Genomic DNA, 20,954 nt, shown 5'->3' on the forward strand with positions numbered 1-20,954 from the left:
AATAAAATCGCCTGTAGACACACACACGACAACACGACAGGCAAACGAATGGAAAGGGGATATCTACTTTTTTATATTCTTGAAGCTATGAAACTGCGAGAAAACATGAAATTACACATTCTTTCGGCAAATAGACTATACGGAATTTCCCTTGATTACAGTCGGAAAGCAAAAAAAAAAAAATGTGGATCTAATACCAATAAAAGAGCTAAAATAGATCGTGGCTAAGGTAGAATTTTATTTTTTCTTCAGAGATAAATTACAAAGACTTTCAAATAAACTAGTATTAGATCTAAATGTTTCTAAAGCCCCACATTTCATTCTAAAATTCAGGTTTCCCATTATTGACATTCGATAACTCTTTCTATAGATTAATCTTACTGATCTTGAGAAATAATAAACACAATAATCATTATTAGGAATAGAGAAACAAAACTTATCCTAGTATGCTGTCACATTAACCCTAATACAGAATCCAATTCTTCATTATATATTTCTTCAATAATTGTGAAACTGTTTCATTTATTGTTAATTTGTCTAAAGTTATTTAACAGAACTTTACTTTGATATGACACCTTCTATAAGATAATATAAAAAAGAGACCCCCCCCCCCAAAATTTTTTAAACTCTTTCAAAAACAAAACCCCATTAATCTCCAACGTCTTTTCAAATTGGGTCAAAAGCAAGACTCAAAGTTAAAACACCAGGGGTCTTTGATATTTTTTTCAAAATTCCTTAAAAAATAAAACAAAGAGTCCCGAAGATTTGTTGATATTCTTAAAAAAGGAGGCAGACACTAGGCACCCCTAAAGTAGAAAAAATCTATAGGGACCCAAAGATTCTTTCAAACTCTTTCAAAAGCAAAACATCAAGGGTTGCAGTCATTTTTTCGATTTTTTTGAAAAAAAAAACAGATGGCCTGAGACTTATTGAAAGGGCTTTTGCAAATTTTACTTCTTTTATGCTCACCCTCAAAATAAATAAAAATAAAAATATATAATGCATGGTAAACTATAGGTAAACAAGCATACTATGGATGAATTTTTCTGCATAAAATTTGATAATCAACTCATCAACCTTTTAGTATTGATAAATATGAAAAATATGACAAATACTTCATTATCTTAAGTAAAAAGGACACATTATGAACATTTCTCTGTATATTATCTCCTTGGAAAATAATACTTGACTTCCGTCCCAATTTTGATATCCTTTAAAAACAGTTCTACTTCCGGTCTATAAAAAATACGCTTACATAAAGAACGAAAATCTGCAGAGCTGTATCCTCGTTTAGTAAATTTAGTGGTAAAATTAGAGCGTTATAATTGGTTGCATACCTAACGCTAAATCCTCCACTTGTTAAAAAAGGCAAAAACTAAATTAGCCCCGTTACGAGCACGGCAACAAATACCATCCCACCCCCGCCCCTCAATTCACAGCACGCCCGGCTAGACAAAACAGCGGTCGCCCGCATACTTGCAATATCTTTTATGTATTAAAAGTCACTCGGTTCATGCTTTGATTACACAGGACATCCACATTAAGCCGGCTTTTTTTTTATCCAGCTATGAATATCGTTGACACTCTATCTTCACATATCGCTTTTAAACAAATTACATATCCTTTTTATCAAAGTAATTAGCATTGCGTGCCTTCCCTTTTGCCTGATTTGCATTTTGATGGGTCGTACTTCCTCTGAATAATTTATACACGTAAATGCTTCTGTAATTTTCGTATCCTTACGCGGGCGTACGGCGCAATCCTTTGGCACGTCGACGAATATAATTTGGGCAAAGTTCGTGTCACGAGTTACGTCCCCGTATCTGCTAGTTTCGATGTACGGGTAAATAGCGTCTAATGTAATCATTGCTTAATTACGATGAATAGTTGATAAATGATCAGTCAACACTGTCGCTGTCATTGTTGAATCACGATCGTAAATGTAATTAGGGTTGCTATTGACACGGTGCGGAACGTTTCATGTGCGAATATAAAAACATCCATGTACGTGGTGGAATTGCAGTATGAGAATCGGTCATATGTTTACTGCAACCAAATATTTAGTGAACGTGGAATCGAAAATCGTGGATTTGCCGCAAGCGTTGATTCATGTCCTTACTACGAAATCAAGAGTTTTGCCGCTGCTTGCCTTCAGTGTCAAATCGTTTACCTGTAAAAAATAATGATAACTAATTTTAAAAAATCAAGTTTATCTATCTTTGCTAACTTGGAGCCTGTTTACATCGAAATTCAAGATGTCAACAAATCATATAAAGCAGGAGTATTGTTTAAACCCAAACCTGACCGACATTATTTTTGTCTATGACATCCATTGCAGTGATTGATGTATCATACTAATAACAATGGAAAACTATGAGTTGTTGTAAGGCACACGGATAAGTGCCGTGGGATAAATATATAACAACAGTATCTATTGTATTCCCAGAATGTGGAGAAAATTGAGTGCATTTTTTGTTTTGATGAAAAAAAAATTGCAACGCTGTAGGATTCCTACTTGGAACTTCCACTTGGAAAACAAGTCTCTATGTCTTAGGGCCGGTTTATCAATGCGCAGTTAAGTTAAAGTAACTGGCAGTTAAAGCTTGTCTGTGAGTTAACCTGTTTATCATTACCCGCTAGCTCAAAACTGGTGGTCAAAGTGCCTGATAAATTAACCGACAGTTCAAACTGTCAGTTAAAACGTTATCCACCAGTTAGTGGCAACATAACCTAACAAATCCAAATAAATCTGTTATGAATTTAACAATATTTTGATGAGGACTTATGTTGTGCAACAAATTAACAGAGAAAAGATGAGAAAAACATTTATTATTAGCTGATTATTTTCCAGGTCTAATGTAGGTACCAAAAATTAAAAACCTATCTAATAATACCGCGAGATCGAAAGAGAAATTAATCGAAGTAGGCCATGCACGACAAGCCGTTTGTCGTAATCACGGTGGTAGGGTAATTTTATTTTTTTTATTAAATGTCAAATTGACAGTTTAAAATTAGAATTATGACGCCTACTTTTAAAACACATAAGAATGAATTAAAATCACCGTTTTCCAATTTTGTCTAAAATTTATCACATTTCTGAAGATTCTAATAACAAAAAAGCTTTAATTTCGTTTGATAACAGTGCAAATTACTTTTGTCAACGTGACGATTAATAAAAAATTATTTTAAACTAAGACAAACGCCTTTTCGTGCATGGCCAACTTTGACTAATTTCTTTTTCGATCTCTCTGTATTTATTATAGGTGTACCTACTTGTTTCATTTTTAATTTCCAATACTTTTTTTCTAATGCTAAATTTTGCTTTTTCATAATTGATCACGTGAAACGCGATATACAATCGTTGAATACCGAATGCGGATCGAATCTGATGGAACTTTCAAGGTCGGGGTAGTTTTGAACTGACCAATCACAACTCATTTCCAGTGGGGTGAGCGTTACCAACTTAAGAGAGTAACAGCTAAACTTCGAGCTACGAAACTGGAAGAAACATCGTGCATTGATAAACACTTTACCTCCGTTAACTGCTAGTTACCCTTATCTGACAGTTACTTAACAGACACTTTTAACTGAGCATTGATAAACCGGCCCTTACACCCACAACGCTTAGCTTACGACGTCCTGTATAATGTGGCAAAATAAAAGGAAACAAATAAAAAAATAAATAAAACTGACTGATTCATTAAGTTTATCATGCTTATCATAACTTTAAAACACTTGCAAGATTTCAAAGTATTCAATTTAGCAGATTCAAAATTACATTTGCAAAATGTTTAATAATTTTAATTTTTTTTCCAAAAATCTGGACGTTTCGGGTAAAAACTCAACTCGCAGTCATAAACTACATGTGTAGGATTATGTTACAATCCATCTGTTATAAAAATTCCATAGTCTTGTAAAACTGTAACAAATAATACTTCTCAAACGTTACTATTTCTGTGCCACTTTCTCTCATTACGGTTGAGATAGTACGTATTGCATAGCATTTTAGGGGCGGTCGTAAAGATCTACCGGAACGTTCGTACAAAGTAGAAGTTCTCAAACAAAAAACTGTTGAACTTGTAAAGGACATGATTAATGAAACAGATGAAATGTAAATTTCAAGTTAGTATTATGTTTAATTTTCAGAACATGTTTTGCTCATTTTTCGTTTTTTTGTTGTATATTATAAATTATTATAAAGCCTGCAACAATAAGCCACTGTTTGAGAACCTCTGTCAAATTTCGGGTTTCACTCCGATAGACGAAGCTATGTGCTTCTCTCTCCCACATTCGCTTAAGTTAAAATGAGATAGCGCTTTGTTGTTCTTGTTTCTCACAGCATAACGCAAAGTATCGGTGGTGGAAAAAAGAGAGAATGAGTTTTACGATATCGTGGAAAAATTAAAATAGCCGGACTGTATTCTATACAATTTAAACCCATTTACTATGTACAATTTTAAAGTGGCATCATAAAATACGACCTATTATGGTACGTTTGCAAGACAAGTCTGACGTACTAAATATATTAAAAAATTCAAAACATCTACCTAATAACATCAAGTATCTTCGGATAAAACCAAACTACAGCAACAACATCTAAAAAATCTCTATCAGGAACTCAAGGATTTAAGGGATAATGGTGATAACACTAATAAGACCATCACATACATGAGAGGAGTTCCAAAAATTGTTGAAAAAAACTAGGGTTGCCCAACGGTTTGTCTCGCTTATCGATATATTTTCAAAATGTACGTGGTTTAAGAACGAAATCTGCTGATCTCTACTTATCTGGAAGTACCTGTGAGTACGATTGTGTTTGTTTAGTCGAAACCTGGTTGTCTAGTGATGTGATTAACTCGGAATATTTTACAAATAATTTTTGTGTCTTTCGGAAAGATCGTAATCATGAAGTTTCAAATAAAACGAGAGGAGGTGGTGCACTTATGGTATCTAGCAAGTATCTGGCTCTTGGTTTGGACCTCTCGCCATTTTCTAATTCTATTCCTGCAATTGACATAGTGGGATGCAAAATTAAGTTTGGGCATGAATTTACTTATTTATTTTCTGTATATTCCTACGAAATAAACCCATAACCGCCCCGGTGCGACGCCTATGGGCGGGCGCATAAAGACAAGTCTGGAGCCGGTTACCGGAAGGTTCGAAGCGGCGTCCAGGGAAGTCTCGAAGCGGAATCGCGATGGATGTTCGTGAAAGATCTCGAGCGGAGAAGTATGGGTTTAAATCGAGGCGACCGTCGGGAATGGATTATTCAGCTAGTGAAGTCAGCCGAGAGCGTCCAGTGAAATTCGCTAGAATAATTTCTGTACATAATCGTTGCAATAGTTAGTCGTGTAAATACCGGTTATTAAGAAATCAATTGTTGAGTTTTACCTACGCCCGATTAATTATTTGCCCGTCAAACGTAACAATATATTCCCCCTCATATTTCACTGCATGATTTCGAGTCATTTTTAGAACTTTCTGAGTCTTTTGTACTTGATAAAAAAAATATATTGCTTTTAGGCGACTTCAATGTATCAAATTTTATCAACAGCACAAAAAAAGACTCGAAATCGGAGTTAATTGTTAACTTTCTACATTATTGTAATTATGCTCAATTTAATACTGTTACTTATAACAATAAGCGTTGCTTGGATTTAGTTATTAGTGACTTTTAGTGTAATGTGTCACGAGAGTGCAGTCCATTGCTTACTGATCCCTTTTTGCTGATTGAGTTTACATTAGTTAAACCAATTAATACTAACTTTCCTTTTGCTTCTAACTACAAAGTGTATATCTTTGGAAAAGCAAACTTTCCAAAGCTCTATAATGCTATTCTGAATCTTGATTTGTCCGAGTTAGAAAAATTCACTGACGTCAATGACGCTTGTGATGTTTTTCATAACAAAATATATTCTGTTTTTGACTTATATGTCCCATGCTATAGAAACAAATGATTTTCTCGTTCGTATCCTCCATGGTACAGCAAAGAAATAATAATTAACATAAAAAATAAATTTAAATGTTACGAAAGATCTAAAAAGAGCGGTGATGCATTCCAGTTACAAAAGTTCAAAGATTTAAGGTCGCTAATTAAGGCTCAAATATCTGCAGCCTATAGGATTTATATTGATAACCTACAACATACCATTTCAACTGATCCAAAAAAAAAATTGGGAGTACCTATATTCAAAGCAAAAAGAGAAGTACTAGAATTCCAAAGCTAGTAACAGATGAAAAACATAGTTCGCATGAAACTCCTGATGATATAGTGAACAGTTTTGCTTCATATTTTACGAGTGTATATGCTATGACTAATACTATTTCAGCCAACGTGTCCCCTGAGCTTAACCATTCTCCTCAACATGTGGTTGTTTCTAATAATAACATTCGATGAAATTATATCAGCGTTAAAAAGTTTAAAAAATAAACCAACAGCGAGTCCAGATCAAATACCAAGCTATTTAATTAAAGATTGCAGATATGCTTTGCTCAAACCTCTTCACATCTTATTTAACTTAGCACTATTTGCTAACATTTTTCCAAATACCTGGAAAATTGCCAAAATTTGTCCATTGCTAAAAACAGGCAATCCATCATTAATTTCTATCACGAAAGTTTTTGAAAAAACTCTATATAACTGCATTTATAATCAAACTAAACAATTTGTATCTCCACAACAACATGGGTTCATGGACAAAAGATCTACACCAACAAATCTTTCTTGCTTTACCCAGTACGTGGCAAATGTGCTCGACAATCAAGGGCAAGTAGACGTAATTTATACGGACTTCTCAAAAGCTTTCGATAAGATCAATCATGAACTTCTGTTGCAAAAGTTACACGCTTTTGGTTTCAGTGAATCCCTAATCTTATTATTTAGGTTATATTTGAGCAACCGGAAACAATACGTCACAAACAACGGTTTTAAATGTTATGATGTTACACCCTGTTCAGGCGTGCCCCAAGGCTCTAATCTTAGGCCGTTATTATTTATACTTTTCGTCAATGACATCACAGATATTTTGAGACATGATCTTTTGATACATTGTTTGCTGGTGACCTCAAGATTTTTTCCAAAGTTACATCTATTACAGACTGCATTTTATTGCAAAATGTTTTAGAGAAGATTGTAACCTGGTGTGTCAAAAATAAGTTGCCGCTCAACATAACTAAATGTCATGTGGTTAGTTACACCCGCAAAAAGGAATATTGTGCATTTGATTACAGTATCTGTAACACATCTTTAATCCGATGTAACCTCGTTAAAGATCTAGGGGTTATGTTTGACAGTAGTTTCACTTTTGATGACCATATCGCACATATCACTATTTCTTCTTAAAAAATGCTGGGTTTTGTAATAAGGAACTGTAAAGTATTTAATGATACTAAAACTCTTAAACAAGTATACTACTCTTATGTCAGATCTAAGTTAGAATATTGTTGTATTGTTTGGACGCCGTATTACTATTGTCAAAAAAACGCTTTAGAGAGAGTACAACGAAAGTTTTTGAAATTTGTCTATTTTAAGGCTTTCAGTATCTATCCGCAAAGAGGTTTCGATCATTCTACCCTTCTGTCAAAATTTGATTTTAAGACGTTAGAGTTTAGACGTAAGATTGCTTGTATGATATTTTTATATTTCTTATTCCATGGAAAAATAGATTGCGCACATCTCATTTCACTGTTTGATTTTCACATACCTCGAGTAAGTACTAGATCCAATTTAACGTTTCGGTTACAAGTAGCTAAAACAAGTTTGTTAATTAAGTCACCAATCTATGTAATGTTGTATTCATTTAATCAGATTTCCTTGGTTTCTGATCTTAACTTTTTATTCCTATCTGACATGTTGGATGCAGCTAGCTATTTTTTCAGTAATAATGAATAATGTAGCTTGAGTTAATCTTATATTTAATATTATTATTATTATTAGTATTATTATTTATTTAGTTTACTTTCATCTTTCTTTTCTCCGAATTTTATTAATTTTTTTTTGTTATTTTTTATTATTCATAGGGTGCATACATCGTTACATTGTGTGTATTACGACGCATTATAATTTTTGTTTTTTTGTCCTGTAATTGGATTTTGTAATCTATTGGGAAAATAAAGATTATTATTATTATTATTATTATTATTATTATCACATTATTGATGGGGATGATTAGGCAAATTTTTGTTAGCATTTTACTATCTACATGATATTCCTTATATAAATATAAAATTTGAGAACAATCGGCCCTGTACTTTCGAGGATTATGTGTCTATTAAAAATGCGGGATGGCAGACACACGGGCAGATAGATAGACCGTCAGACAGACGGACAGATAGACAAACCGTCAGACAGACGAACAGACAGGCAGACGGACAGACCAACGGACAGACGGAAAAGGGAGAGCTATTTCTTCGTACTCTAGGGGTCATGAAAGGTCGAAAAAACTTAAAAGTAGAAAGTCGGCCAACGGACTCGATTACAATACTTTCTTCGCTTACGCTCGAGAAGTAATAATAAAAAAGACTGATCGGTTCCTTGTGGATCATAAACCTATCTATCCGATAACACAGGAATTTTGGAAAAATCCCTAATCAGAGTCTAGATCATTGATGTGAACTTAATAAATCGGAAACCAAATTAGAGCGTTAAATTCAAGTTTAGACCAGACAAGCGAAAAATAAAATAGAAGATCAGAGATAAGTTTCTACAATTTCTATAAATCAGACCATAAATCCTGAAGGCTTTTGCAACAGTATCATTAGTGTGGTCCACAAGTGTAAGTTTTGAGTCGAACACTACGCCTAAAAAGTGTCTACGCATTTTACACAAAAGTGGCTGATGGCATATGGATAAATAAGTGGAGATTTAGAGGTATTGGAAAAAAGTCGATTAGTAACACACCAGGTAGCAGAACGGCTATCTTGAAATTTTGCGTTAATCTCAGCAAAGTTTATTAGGTCGTATAGTTTAAAGTCGTCGGCTAACAACAGTTTGTATGTAAATAGGTATGCGCCGAATTCACAATATGATTTATGAAGAACGGGAATAATAAGGGTCTCAAATTGGACTTTTGTGGCACCCCTGATGTTGGTCTTATCACTTCTGAAATGAAATTTTGATACATGACACACTGTGCAATGTTTAATGGATAATATCTGAAAAGAGCAAGATAAAATGATCAGTGTGATCAAATGCTTTGCGGAAGTCTAAATAGATGACATCAGTTTGTGTATTGTTGTCCATTACTTCTGAAGTATAATGTGTGATTTGTGGTAATTCAGAGATATATACTAATTGACATTTGAAATAAATGACACCGAGAAACAACAATTTATGGTTAACAATTATTGTAGTAGATGGAGTGAGAACAATGATCTTATATTGAATACAGATACATGGCTATATGTAGCTTCGTATTCTCGGAGAATCAATGTAAAATTAAAGTGATAAAAATCTTTATAGGTCTGATTTTGCACAAATCTTGGATTCTTAAATTAATATTTCACAAGAAACTCGCTTAACGAGCATATTAACCATGTTATTACTTCGTCTCTTAACGTGTTAGGTGTAGCTATTGGTCCCAAATCTCTTGTATTTTTATTTGATGCATTCGTTCATTCCAAACTTGAATTTGCATTTATAATATTTTACAGTTGTCAGGTGTTTAATTAAGAATCTGTATAACGACGATATTCAAAGTATTTGTACTTTCGATCTCAAGTTGAGTATCCCTCTAGTGGATATATTCACAACAACTGTTGCTTGCGGAATTACAGATTCAGTCCCTTTGTTCCGGACGTAACACTTCGGGTGTGATCTTCTTGAAAAAGCTTCTGGTGGATACTGTAGGCTATAATGACTTATTGCATCAATTATCGTATACATACCTAGACCTGAATGTAGAAATCCTAGTCCGTTTAAATTATCCCGTTGTAGGACTAATTTAGGGTTAAACTAACCACTATTATAGGATGTGTAAATTTGGCAGTCAAGTTTCGGACCGCTGTGACATATTTAATTCAAGTGCTAGAAACATTTTGAGAAATTTTAATTATTCAAATGAATTATTTTATTAGTTATGTTCTTAAAGGCTTAGCATAAGTGTAACTATTTTCTCTATATTTTGTAATATTAGAATTAACTATAAAACTGGCGTAACATTTACGACGTATATGAGGGGAATTTTAAAACTGTAATTAGAGTAAAGTATTAATAACACTAACGAACTCTACCTAATTCCTAGAGTAAAGCACCTCGTTTCACGCACAGTTTTATATTTTCATTACAATTTAGCTATTCACGAAATCTCCAGTACATAATAATAGAGGAACGTCAAAATAGCTGTTTATTATGACGATCAATAAGCCAAAATATTTATTCTATAATCAAAGCTACTCCCTGGTCTTTATAAACAGACTACCCATTACGTGTTAAGTATCGACAACACTTTAAAGAGTTCCGGCACTAGTGGGCGGCAATAAATGCAACAAAATACCGCCAATTAGACAGATATAAATATGGTCGATAACTGGTAGGTAGAACAAACGGACAAATAAATCATTCGTAATTATTCATTTTTTAATTGAGCGAATAAATTCAAGTTGAGCGGAGACAAGCCTATTAGGGGACGGTGGGACAAGTTAGGGTGCGGAAACACGACATCTTTCGTGACTTAAATGCTTTGAACCTTAGTTTAGTAACATCTACAAACAGATTAAAATTCATCAATATTATAGAACACATTTTCCAACAGAAAGGATTTTTTCTTAAATTATGCCAATGCTCGCGAGTTCTTCCAGTTTATTAAAGAATTTGGTTCCGGAATAATTCTCTACCGATCTATTTCTTTTTAAACGTAAGCCTGGTTGTTACTATTTTTCATTCTGATATCGTGACTGACAGGTGTGCTGTATGGGTTAATATTTTCTTTTGTGTAAACTAAGCAGTTGTATAACTGTATAACTCGTTAACAGCGCTCGTTTTGGGCACTTCATCGCTTATTTGAGAAGAAGTTACTGAAATTACCATTTTGTAAACGAGTTAATGTTATTATAATAATGGAATTAATACTTACAACAGCACCTAGTTCACAGTCAATTTTACTAGTCTGTAGTTACCGTGTAAATTAGCTATTTGACAAAAGCTATCGGGTTTAGTAAATATTGTTGTACCACCGTGGTGGGCAAACTTTCTTCCTTACAATAAAACTGACACTATAAAAACCTTAACAAAAAACCAAACATTTAACGAAACATACACAAGATCCGACAAGTGTGACGTGAAATACTTAGAACATAATTAAATGATGAGATTTTATTTTTGTGTAACTTTGTGAGCACATTTTTTTTAGTACTGACGCTTAAAGTTCTCCACCTTCCCCTAGGACAATAACAATATCGTTTGGTACAAGTTCGCTTACCACTAAACCAAGATTATGGTAATTGAAGTGAATTCAGGTCAGTTTCGGAATAAAAATGAGCAAACTCTCGGCACGTGCATTATCAGCGCGAATAAACAACACCCACTACATCTGAAAACCGAAAACAGTTTAATTGCCGAAGCAGTCTTTCGTGCTCTTATCACTCTAAAGTCCGCCATTCTTCCGAAAATTGGGTTCCATTTTCAGTCCCGCTCCGTTCGGGCGAGCACTTTTAAAACCTTTTATTCGTAGATGAAGTATAGATCTGTCCACGAAAACTTCGCAAAGTTACAAAAAACTTTCTTTCAACCCAAAATCCCGAACGTGGGATCGATTATTTCCAAAGTTCTTGCTCTTAACGTTCTTTTTTTCTCGTTCTCAATTATTTCCATTCGAGACGAGTTCTCGGCGCACGGCCGCTCCATAACAACACTCTTCAAAGTTTTATGGGCCCTAATTAAGTATGCATTTACAGTGGTTGTCGTAACATGTTACAAGGCGTATTCCACTTGTTTAATTAGAGCTAAAGCGGCCCTAACCGCAACAAGGATAACGGCTGCTAGAGGAAGGGTGGAAAAATTTCGGCGGTGTTGAAGCGGAGGCCGGATTTGATAAACATCGACTTCAACGTGAGATTAGATGTTCTTAAATATTTAAAACATTCAAATCTCTAAGATTTCCTTTACCATGATATGCGCTTCGTTTTGTGGATATTTTATAACATCACAAATTTCGCGTACTTACTTAATTTTTTCAGTGTAACCAAAATTGTAGATGAAGAATGCCTTTGGAAGAAATGTCTAGCGAATTCGTATTAAAACAACAACGGAAATGTTGTCAACTTATGAAAAATGGTGTAGAGTGTTTAATACGAGTTTTGATATATCAACTATGTATGATGTAAACGAAAATAGTCCTAAAACATTATTTGAAATTTTCTTGTTTAAAACAACTTGTTGATTCCTCTCGTAGTAATTTTTACAAGACGAATTTGGAACAATCTAACATGCCATCTATCTAGGGTGATAAGCTGTCTAGAATAAACTAGCCAAGTTATTCTAAATTGATGCACCTAAAATGCTATTAGCGTGTTCACATGATTTTCGTCATCTTCGTCTACATCTTTGTAATGTGAGAAAATTAATGAAAACCCGATATTTGTATTTATTATTACTTTTATTAGTGTCATTATTATTACTATTATTAATTAAGTAATTTACAATCTTTTGTATTCGCCACACTAGCTTAGCACTGCTCCAATCAATATCAATATGACCAAATTTAGAACATTTAAAACAACGTGTGATTAATGAATGATCAATACATGTACACAGATCCAGCCAATGTAGTTAAATATAATTTACCTTCTAAATCCACTAGAATATCATGGCGTAAATTATCGGATACTTCAATTATAAAATTAGAACCACATTTCACTTTGAACTACAATTTTTATTTACTTGGCATACGTTTTTACATCCATCCAAATATATAACCAAAACACGTTTAATCAAATCATTATTATCAAACCCTAATCTATCGTACGAATAAAAAAGCATTTCACTTTTTTGACTTTTCAATCAAGACAGTGACGTTGTGAAGTGATTTTATTTTGCTTTAATTCGGCATTAATTTTAACCGACGTCTCTCCTCCCACATCATCCATTAAATAAATTAAGCCAATAAAATAAACTCGAACCGTCAAAGTTACAAAATTAACATGATTGTTTTCCTGAAGAACTTCTTGCAACTATCCTAGTCAATTTAATTAATTGCGTTTGAGTCGTAAAATTCTTCACCCGACAGCGTTATCCACTCTCATTGTTTTCTTTAGAACTGCATCCGTGCATTTTCCACGACACAACAAACTAGCTTTTCAGCTTTACTTTTTCAGCAAGTGCCACCTCGGAACGGAGGAAATAAAACGTACAAAGGCTATTCAACTTGTATGCAACACATTCCGTACAATTCAACCCGATTCTACTATGGAACAATGTACTCGAGTGATGACGTTCACTTTATTTTTTATTAACTACGAATATATTCACTTCTCGCGATTCAACGTCAAAATCACTATTAAAAATATATATATTCAATACTGAAAAATCAAAACCACTCAACGCGTAAAATGGCTCACGAAATCAAAGCTCTCTCAGAATACAAAGAAGAAACTTACATGCGGCCAAATCCTGCAGCTGCTGAAACTCCTGCGGGGACAGTTTGTCCCATTGTAAAGCCATCGTTCTACGGCAGGAACGCCTCCTGGTTTCCTTCGGAAGTTGAAAGCCACCTCCGGGATCACCTACAAACGAGTTTCTTTAAGCGCTTTGCTACTGATACAAAGAAAAGTGGCCATCTTTTTCCGGAAGCTGAGGGCTTTGAGGGCGATTACAAGCTCGAATAGGGAAAGATAAATTAGCGTTTTTGTGGCTTTGGAGAGTCCGCGAAAGGGAAAAGACCACTTTTTAACCAAATATATGTCTTTACATTTACCGATACCGTTAATCTTTCCGCAAAATACTTTAGTTCTGTGTACAAAATAAATTCTGATAACAGTGATTTACCTAACTTTTCTGGTTTTATCCGTGTTAATTAGCCATTTAAACTTATCAGAATTTGTAGATGTTGATAAAGTTTTGGTCCGGAAAATAATTTTATAAAATCATGTGCTGGCTTTTCTCTTTTTCTATATGTTTAATTTTCGCCATTCAATGGCCGTTTTTCTAAATATATATTTCGAAAACAAGGTAATAGACAGGCAAATTTTTGGATACTACAATGGTTAATAAACTTAGTATCAAATGTAATAGCATTGTAATTGTTTAACTACACCACATAGTTGTTTCTTCAAACGAATTTTAACAAATCTTTATCACGATATATTATAAATAATAAGAATTTTTATCCAACAGAAGTCAAATCGTTAAAGTATAGGCAGTTGTTTCCCCGAAGATCTTGTAATTCGCTGAGGCGTGCCCCAAGGCTCTCATTTGAGCCCATTGCTTTTTAGCTTACTATTCGAAGATGACCAAGTTATAATGCCTTACAATGAATAAAATGTCGAGTACCTGATGAGGAAATCAAAAAACATATATGAAAGAAGGGATTATTAACAAGTTCGAAAAAATAAAATATTTGGTAGTGGGAAAAAAACAAGTAGATAACCTAGATATCGAAGGAAATGTTGTACAATGTACATACGAAGAGTGGCACAAATAAACCAGAGAAGATATGGAATCCCATGGCCTTGAAGACCATAGTGTCAAACAAAATTTTATGGAACTTATTACTTATTAGGATGCGGAAGACGTCCATAACAGGTGGTATTATAAAAGTCACTAAGCTCCTTTGTTGAAATTGTGTGGTATTACTGACTGAAAAAGTTGTTGCTGGGATATCTTGTATACTGTGAAAACTAAAATTTTTAAAAAAGACAATAGTGAAACATTTTTCATTAAGCAAGTTTTACACATAGTCGTACGTTAAAAATAGCGTCGCCGTACTCGAAACGTAAAAATTTCGGTTCGTAAAATTTCACCTCGTCAACTAGCCTCTCGGCTCAGTGGACAAGATAAAATGCGTTTAATTACGCACAGTGTTGGCACCACTGCAACATCCCACTTTTTCCATTTATTGAGTCCCCCGAACAAGCCGTCCAGATTAAACTTTATCGGGCGTTGCCAACACAACAAACTTGAAACGGACATTTGGTGGAAAGCAATTTTAGACGTCGTTTTATTTCATTAAATAAAACTGTTCCGGTCGGAGTTAATTTCGAGCAAAATTCGGCGCGGACGGTCCAAACAAGCCGAATTTTTAGTTACAAAATTAAACTAGCGTCTGTTATTCAATAACCGACTTAATAATAACCGGACTCGATGGATGGATTAAATCGTTGCTAGAAATAGATTTAATTGTTTTCGAACCGCAAATGTTCCATTACATTTTATTTGCAGTTAAACTATTATTGTCTGCCGGATTTGTTTTATACTATTGCAATAATGAAGTTTAGTGTCGTTAATTTTTTTATGGCGGAAGAGGGATCGGCATGAAGAGACAGAGAGGGAGAGAGGCATGAAAAAATAGTTTTTATTATTTGTTGATGTTTAGGTTTGGCCCCATTTATAGCTGCATTCTTCACGTTTCAGGACCTTACGTTGTAAAAATACCTCCATAAACAAGTCAATTATAAACTTGGCAAAAATCCAAATCGTTGCCTGAAATACACGATTCTGTCGCAAAATCCGTTGTGTGGCTGTACTGGAGGGGAGCGAAAATTTTTGTAATTTATTCGTCTGGGCTGTGAAAACAAAAAAATCGCAGCAACTGCACGAGGCTTATAAGTGTGTATTATAACATTGTCAACGTCCAATAAGAATTACTATATCTAGCGCTATGACTTCCAGATGAATGTCAAAATTACGAGAACTGTGTTTTAAAACTGAGGGTAGTAAGATTTAGTAAAATTTTCAGGACTAAAAGACGTGAGAACTGATCATTAAAATCTAGTCTTTGAGATTTTTACCAGAATTTCCAAACGTAAAAATTGGTATGAGGTTATTTCGATAGACTTAAAAAAATTAATAATACCAGCCCTTGTGTACAAAAAACACTCGAGATTTTGCGCAAAAAAAGTTTGTAAAGCAGTTACAATAAAAATCAAGGCGGATTCATAGACAACGAGAACAAGAGTATATTATTTTATAAAAGTTAGATAACCTTTACTATGCAAAGTGATGACAGGACATCATCAATTAAAAAACGTTTTACCACGATCTTCTTAACATGTATATAAAATATGACAATAATCGGTCTAGTAGTTTCGGTGATTATCTGTCTAATAAAAATCGACACAGAAAGACAGAAACCGGAAACTTATTGTTTCGTACTCTAGGGGTTATAAAACATGGAGAAAACTTGAAAGTATCCATTCGTCCGCTTAACTTACGCTCAGGAAGTAAAAAAGAAAAAGTTCAAGTATAGAAAAGTTAAAAATTGCGTTTAATATTGAGCTTCAAAATACAAATTTCAAACGTCAAAATATTCAGCTTAAAAAACGGAAACTGTCACAATAATTATTTACAAATGTAAACACTGACATAACGTTATAAAGCTTAAAATGTGGAAGCTTCGAAATCTGGAAATCCAAATTTCTGACGACTTCCAGATTAATGCCAAAAAATATCCACGAATATTGGTTTAAACTTGAGAAATTTCTCAAAATATTTAAAGTTTCGAAAGTTGAATGGTTGATTTGAATGTCATTGGAAAAAAACGAACTTCAAAATTTAAAATATATAGCCCATGTTCTGTGATTTAAAAGTTTAAGCTTTGAAGTTACTATCAAAATTTTGAAATTAAAAATGTCAAAATTTCGAGATTTGGAGTTTTACATTGAAGGTGTTCCTGGCGTAAACATCAAAATAAAAGGACCAGACAGTATCTTAAATACTGAAAATTTTAAAATTAAAATTAATTTATTTATAGCTTTGGAGACCTTTTGAAAATTGGTCCAAGATTTGATTTTCCGAATTTTACTTTTTTTATGATAAACGTAATGTTAAAGAAAAAGTAAAGAAACGTAGTACACGTTTGTATCAAGTAAGTTTTTTCATTGCAAAATTTGCAAGGATACATATATCAATTTGAATAGATGATGTGTAACAGCAATAATAACAGTACTGTATTCCCAAATTTTCCGGAAAATTGAGTGAGTCGTTCTTGATTTAATCAATAATACTTATTTATGTATCAAGGCAATAAAGTGATACTTTATCGAACCGACTCTGAAATTACGAGCCGAGCGATGTCGAGGCAGAAGTTCGATGAAGACATTTCACTGACGTGATGCACACACAGGTTTATCGCCAACCACCAATCGATTTTATAGTTTGAAAAAATGAAAAATGTTTAATTACATAATATAAAGACAAACAACACTACCATTTTATTATTAATTTTAGCGTAATATAAAAAAACTAAACCATTTGAAAAAAGAAGAACAAGGGATAAAATAAAAAATTTAATTATTATTTGCATATTAAATCTGAACTTTGAGACACTGTAGAAATTAGTGCCGAATGTTAAAGCACCTGGATTAAAAAAAAAACGCAGCACAAATTTAGATTTTGGGAGGATTCCTAAGTATGCGGAAAGTAAAAATTTTTATTGTACCGTACAATAAATTAAGTGAATATTTACTTCTCCAAATCACCAGGATAATGCATCGCTTCCTAGACGGTGGGCGATTATTATTTTAAGTCGAGTTAGAAAAGTAAAGGTTTAAAGACGTAACAACCAAAATTGCCATTGTTGAAAATCAAATACATACTTGATTAAAAAATTCCAGACACTGATATGTAAAAAATTTCTAAATTTAGAATTTTAAGAATTGTTATCAAAGCTTAGAGAAATAAAATGACTGAAACATGCATTATTTTAAATTTAGAACGAGAAAGCACTCTTTTTTAAATTAAGTAACCTGACTTAAATTCGAATCTGAAATGTATGAACACTTTTTACTTCCTGAGCGTAAGTTAATAGGGTACATGCGACGAATTACTGCTTTCAGGTTTTCTCGACATTTCATGACCGCTAGAGTTCCAAAAAAGTGATGTTCCCTTTCCGTCTGTCTGTCTGTCTATCAGGCTGCTGTGTCGATTTTTATTAGACGCGTAATCTCCGAACTACTGGACCGATTGTTGTCAAATTTTGTATACATATTAGGAATATCATGTAGATGGTTAAACACTAACCAAAATTTGGCTAATTATCACCACCACCAATGGGATGACATCATCTCCGAAATATACAACAATATTTTTTTTATTTTATAAAATAAGATACTCCTGAACTTGTGGTGTATGAATCTGTGTTGAGTTCTCACCCAAATCATCCAGATTTTTGAAAAAAAAAATCAAAATTGTATAACATTTTATAATTTAATTTTGAAACTACAAAACCAAATGCTCTGAAATCTCGCAAACGTTTTAATGTGATCCTAATTGTGGTAAATCATTAATCAAAATTTATTTGTTTATGCCCTCCTAAAAAATTGATGACGTTACCTCAAAATTTTACCGAATAAATCCTCCCTGAAATATGCGAAAAATCTGGATTTGTTGCACACTCACTTTGCTCAATTTATGGAACGATTATTGAACATGGTCTAAAGTTTTTTAAAATTAAACTCCAGCAATAACTGTTTTAACAATTTTATCGAATCACAAGCAATACTCACATAATAGATTTGACCACACACGAAAATTTTGTGTAACATGCTTCCAGTCCAAGTGCGCTGGAGTTCAAACTGAAAGTTTTTAGCGTCGCCAACACAACGTGAAATTGCTGTTTAATATGATACAACAGTTTTTAGATGAAAGTCTCGTAAATGGGAAACAGCGCAATTTTTTTATCTGTTTCTGTATCTTTCACATCCCGAATCGGCGAGATGTCGCAAAACGTCACACACAGATGTCCGCCACTTAAACTTCCTTAACCTGAATCCCGTAATTGTTGAAAAGTTGCGGTTTTCGCTGTTATTTTAACTTTTTTCATCAGAATTCCAATTTTAGTGTATTGTCTCTTTAATTAAAAACCAATTGTTACTTATAGCCGTGAGATGAAAACACGAGCTGTAAGTCATTCGTTGTGAAGTTTATTGCAGTCGCTACGTTAACGAGTAATTGATTTTGGTCGACCGAACCGAATTTAAAACTGTATAATTCTTACGCAATTTTCAACCATTAATTGTTACGCATTCCAGAAGCGATAGCACACAGCGAGGGCTTTCATATTCAAAACACAAACAACGTGGGAGGCATATCAATTTACTTAATAGGTAAATTATTTGAAGGATTATTTCCCATTTATCAGAAGCAAATAAATATTTCGACTAATGAAATTTTCCCTGAATTTCCGTCAGGTACAAATGCACCTGCAAAGAATTATTGGAACGGCTTTCATAATTTATGACAATGCAGTACTTTACAACGAAACGCGGCGTAGAATATGCGGAGTTAATTGGACGAAATTAAATTTACCCATAAATTGTTATTGTTCCGTTGCCAACGGACTTATCAACGTACACTTTAATGTTCCAATAAAATATTGTTCGTGATATTCTTTCAATAAGTCGTTACGTTTCAGTTCCGGTCATGATTTTCAATTAGTATGTCGACAATACCCGCCCTTATACTCTACGAGTGTAATGAAACCAACGCAGATTTGTCCAACTACACGCAAATAAATATTCAAGCGACATTAAACATTATCGGAACGGAAATTTAGTTCAACGACAAATAGTAATAATGTATAAAGTTCGCTTATATACACGTACATACATGGCAACAACATTATAAAAATAAAATTCTAGTATTAGCTGACGGTACGCTAGCGAGTTATTGGAAAAATGTAAAGTTTTATTGTCGGATCGAACGACGACAAATTACTACTTCTTGCTGTGGATTTTTATTAATGTCTATTCCGACTTTATTGTTTGTTTATGCGAACTTAGCGGGTTTATTTATGGATTCAAATGTAAATTTGTTTTCTTTGTAACTGGAATAGTGTACATGGAGGTTTATTTATTTTGCATTTTCTGAATGAGGTCTGAACAATTAGAAAGATTAAATTGAAACTTTTGTTTAAATTGTTATTTGTGTTAACGATACAAGTTTTAAAAAAATGGTCCAAAGTTATTTCAAACTTCCCTTGCACCTGGCGCACCGGCAATAACATAAATTGCTTAGATAAATGATAAGTGAATATTAAATTGGTGGAATGCTATTAATATAGATAATACCAATCACAGTGTAAGATTATCTGAGCTATTCGGTCGTTGGTCAGCTTTCCTGTTATACTATTACGATTAATTTTCAGTTTTTACGAAGATTTGAATGCCTAGGGTAAAAAATCAAGGTGGATTCATAAACCACAAGTACAGACATATGTTATTTTATTAAATTTAACTATAGCATTTACCGTGCAAAATTTTGAGGTGACATTATCAAATTGTTGGTGGGGATTGCTGGTAGTTTCGGAGATTATCAGTCTAATACAAATCGACACAAACGACAAACAGCAGGTGACAAAGAGACGGAAACAAGAAACCCATTGTCATATTCCAGCAGTCAAAAAACTTCGAAAAATATGAAAGTAACCATTCGCCAATTGAACGCTGTTAAATACTTCCTACACTTACGCTCTAGATATAAAAAGGATCTAAGAGATCTCAAGATTCTTTGAAATTCTTTCAAATACAAAACATCGTGGGTTCCTTTTTTCAAGATCATTTTCAAAATTTAAAATACTGCAATTCGTGCTTTCATTTCGATAAGTATTTTATTTACTTTATTTCAGGCTTAGAATATTAATATTCTTAGTTTTAAAACCCAAATTCACGAACTGTTAACATCAAACTGGAAATAGTAGCCCCAGAATTTTCGATTTGGAGATCTAAAGTTTCCACAGTTCAAATTACTTTAACCTTATTCTAATGTCAAAATTTGAAAAATTTCTGTTACAATTTCCGTTTTA

General features: G+C 33.5%; 1 protein-coding gene across 2 annotated transcripts in view; it reads right to left on the bottom strand.

Annotated features, from left to right (window-relative positions):
- The window catches only part of Dgk (Diacyl glycerol kinase), a 218,231-nt gene that overhangs the window by 167,212 nt on the left and 30,065 nt on the right, over positions 1-20,954 (bottom strand). For both annotated transcript variants that reach the window (XM_064062543.1, XM_064062542.1), the window contains exon 2: positions 13,594-13,719. In XM_064062543.1, the coding sequence (XP_063918613.1) occupies positions 13,594-13,657 (64 nt within the window). In that variant the 5' untranslated portion in view covers positions 13,658-13,719. The remainder of the gene's footprint in view (positions 1-13,593; positions 13,720-20,954) is intronic.

Source organism: Zophobas morio, unplaced genomic scaffold, assembly GCF_036711695.1.
Source record: "Zophobas morio isolate AGI-343-1 ecotype UQ-CSIRO unplaced genomic scaffold, CSIRO_AGI_Zmor_V1 ptg000023l, whole genome shotgun sequence".
NCBI classification, from domain to species: Eukaryota; Metazoa; Arthropoda; class Insecta; order Coleoptera; family Tenebrionidae; genus Zophobas; species Zophobas morio.